This window comes from Dendroctonus ponderosae, unplaced genomic scaffold (genome assembly GCF_020466585.1).
Source record: "Dendroctonus ponderosae isolate FM_Combo_2020 unplaced genomic scaffold, Dpon_F_20191213v2 Dpon_F_20191213_1, whole genome shotgun sequence".
Taxonomy (NCBI): domain Eukaryota; kingdom Metazoa; phylum Arthropoda; class Insecta; order Coleoptera; family Curculionidae; genus Dendroctonus; species Dendroctonus ponderosae.
In genome coordinates, this window is record NW_026017110.1 from 381,895 (window position 1) to 385,292 (window position 3,398).

The 3,398-nt window shown below is 38.7% G+C and overlaps 1 protein-coding gene across 8 annotated transcripts in view; it reads left to right on the top strand.

Moving 5' to 3' along the window:
* LOC109542605 (potassium voltage-gated channel subfamily KQT member 1) overlaps positions 1-3,398 on the top strand; it is a 12,128-nt gene that overhangs the window by 6,656 nt on the left and 2,074 nt on the right. For all 8 annotated transcript variants that reach the window (XM_048670507.1, XM_048670505.1, XM_048670506.1 and 5 more), the window contains 4 exons: positions 146-272; positions 368-543; positions 600-860; positions 919-1,095. In XM_048670507.1, the coding sequence (XP_048526464.1) occupies positions 146-272; positions 368-543; positions 600-860; positions 919-1,095 (741 nt within the window). The remainder of the gene's footprint in view (positions 1-145; positions 273-367; positions 544-599; positions 861-918; positions 1,096-3,398) is intronic.

Consider the following 3,398-nt stretch of genomic DNA (forward strand, 5'->3'; position numbering starts at 1 on the left):
CAATTAATTTCTTTTACTATTTTTTCTGTACTCCTATAACAGCGCCAGACAACACCTCCAGAGGAATGACGCCAATTTTGAATCACCCTGTAGTTTTTTGCAAATTTCTCAAAGTTTCTCAAAAGATCCAATTCCCACATTTCAGGAGATATACTTAGTGATATTTTTCGGGGCAGAATACATTGTGCGCCTCTGGTCAGCTGGTTGTCGGTCCAAGTATATGGGCTTCTGGGGCCGTTTCAGATTCATCAGAAAGCCCATCTGCATCATCGGTAAGACCCAAAACGCCCACGAAAAGATTCTGAATTTGTCGCGAAGCGCTCATCCAGTGTTCGCACTGTTAAAGTAAATTTGCAATTTACTTCAGATCTGATCGTGGTGATCGCTTCCATGGTGGTGCTCACTCTGGGCTCCAATGGGCAAGTTTTCGCCACCTCCGCCATACGTGGGATCAGGTTCCTGCAAATCCTGCGAATGCTGCACGTCGACAGGCAAGGGGGAACATGGAGACTGTTGGGCTCAGTTGTCTACATCCATCGGCAGGTGAGTTCTGCTCTTAACGCCCAGACGATCCAAAGGTTCAATTTAACGAGTTTCAGGAGCTGATCACCACACTCTACATCGGATTTTTGGGCCTGATATTCAGCAGCTACTTCGTTTATCTGGCAGAAAAGGACGCCAATCCGGAGGGAGAAGGCAAAAACACGGGCGACTTCGCCAGTTATGCAGACGCATTGTGGTGGGGCATCGTCACTCTTACCACCATTGGCTATGGGGATACAGTGCCGAGGACCTGGATGGGCAAAATTGTCGCGGCAGTCTTTAGTGTGTTTGCCATATCGTTCTTTGCTTTGCCGGCTGTGAGTAATCGAACCAAACAGAAGTGAGGCGGAGCGAATCACCCGTAAACCTCTCTAGGGCATTCTGGGCTCGGGGTTTGCCCTCAAAGTGCAACAGAAACAGCGACAGAAGCACTTCAACAGACAAATTCCCGTCGCCGCCATGCTGATTCAATGCTTGTGGCGCTGCTGTGCCGCCGAGAAGAGCTTCAATTCCATTGCAACATGGCAGGTTTACCTGAGGGACAATCAACAGGTTGGTTCCACCCAGATAGCATTTGATAGTCTATGAATATCCCAGAATGTGCAAAAAATATACGGAACATTGCGGGAACATTCCCAACATGAAAGTTCGTGTAATATACATGCATGTATATTCATCAACGTTCATAAAAAGTATATCCTAGGGATGTACATATATGTACATATTGGGTATATGTGCAGATGAACATGCCAGGTATGTACATATTGTGTATATGTGCAGGTGACCTAGTATGTTCAAAACAAATATTCCGGTAATATACATGAATGTATATCTACGGCATATTCCAAATTGGTTGAATATAAATTTTGCATGCCCGCAGCAGAAAAGTAAGGGCACGTACAAGTACAAGAGTTTATATCAACTTTTCTTTGTAAATGCGTCAACGTTATAATCTTATTGGGCAATATTAATAAAATTTCTATATCACTCAAATAAATTTATCCGGAGCTAACAGTTCCCACCCTATGAAATTCAAACAATTCAAATGCATATAACAAATTCAAATTACCCGCTTAGTGTGACCTTCGACAGTGACGATGAGAGCGGACCAATGAGAATCATCTTTCACGCAGTGCGGCTTGGCGGTAACGCCAAAGCTCTCAGAATTTCTGAAAAGCTGCGAAGCTTATAATTTATTGATTATTGGCATAAACAAATTATTATGCGCTTTTACACAAATCCTGATTTTTTAAATCACCTGTATGACTGTTGATTTATTAGTTACAAGAATACTGTCCTTCTAAGCCAGACAAAATTTAGATTGTGTCAATATCGGTTTATCAGTGATGTGATATCCGCGGTCTGACAATTCAGCACTTTTCCATAATTGACATGGGAGCAGGAGACAACTGCTGCTTGTCTTTATCTATGTGTATCTCTGGTTGTGTGCATCACGTGTTTTTTGAAAACTTGAGAATATTAAAAATCCATATTAATCGATAAGCGAAAAATAAATATGAGTCAAAATATAAAAACCGTGCTTGTGCCTCAGTGTTGATGTGTCTTCAAGACGGAAATTACGGTATAATAATGGCTTAAAACCCCGCAAACATGTAAAGGTATGTTGGTGTTTAAATTAGATACATTTGATTATTTTACTATTTCTTGTTCTAAACAACAGGTGATACTGCTGTTCTGGCCTTGAAGCATTGAAGACGCTAGGGATCACGTGAGAAAACCACACAAGAAAAATTTTCGCATAAGAGACAAGTAAGGTTGTCTGAACCTAATGATTCTTCTAATAATGTAAAACTATTGCTCACATCATTGCGACAACGGCAAAAATGCGGAAAATATTAATTTGGACTTTTAGTCCGTAGTTATAAGTTATATTTTAATTAATTTACTATCCATTTAATTAGTTTTAGGTTAGTTGTAAGTAACTCTTGTTGTTGAAAAATTACATCAGTAAATACTTAAATATGTGAATAAACTAATAAGATCAAATAAAGGATCGTTTTTCTTTCGTTACAGATATGTATGTATATTCCCTGAACATACCATGTACATTCCCAGAAAATACACACGTATTTTTGTAGCCATCAGAAATATACAGGGGATAAAGTGGAAATAGAATCCTTGGAGAAAGTGTTGGACGATTTATATCAATTTAATATACGTGATTTATACGAATGTCTCCGTTTGGAAAATGCGAAAGATGATGTGGATGAAAATGAGATGTCTGGAAAAAATTGGCGTGATCCCCTTTGTAAAATTTCCTCAAATGTTTACCATATTCAACAAATTCAATCACAGGATACACAACGAAATTTAGAAAGATTCAGAAAAATATTCCAAACCGTTTCCAATCTGATTACAAATATTTAACTATCTACCTTCAGCTTCAAGGAAAAAGCGGGTTGAATTTGTAAGTGAAATTTACAGTTGAAGTAAAAGTTGATTTTTGAACGGAACAAATGGAGCAGATTATTGGAGAATACAAACCCTATATGCAAAAGCCAATATATGAAAGATTGACAGTGTTATCATCAATAGCTAAAATGTTATGTTATCTTGCGATGCTGTGCGCTAATTCCAATATTTCCTGTTGATTGGCTGGCTTTAAGAATATGGATCTACGATTTTCCTGAATATTGTGCGTCCATTCATTATCGGGTATTTTTTTTTTTTTTTAGATCTGGAATGGATTCTAATCAGAACTCGTTATATTTGTTCGATAATTCGTCTGGCTCTCCATCAATGGCACCGTGCTTGCTTGAATTACCTGATATTTCATTATAAATAGTCCACTCTTAGCATAATTCTCTGCTCTGACTGTAGTCAGCAACTTATCA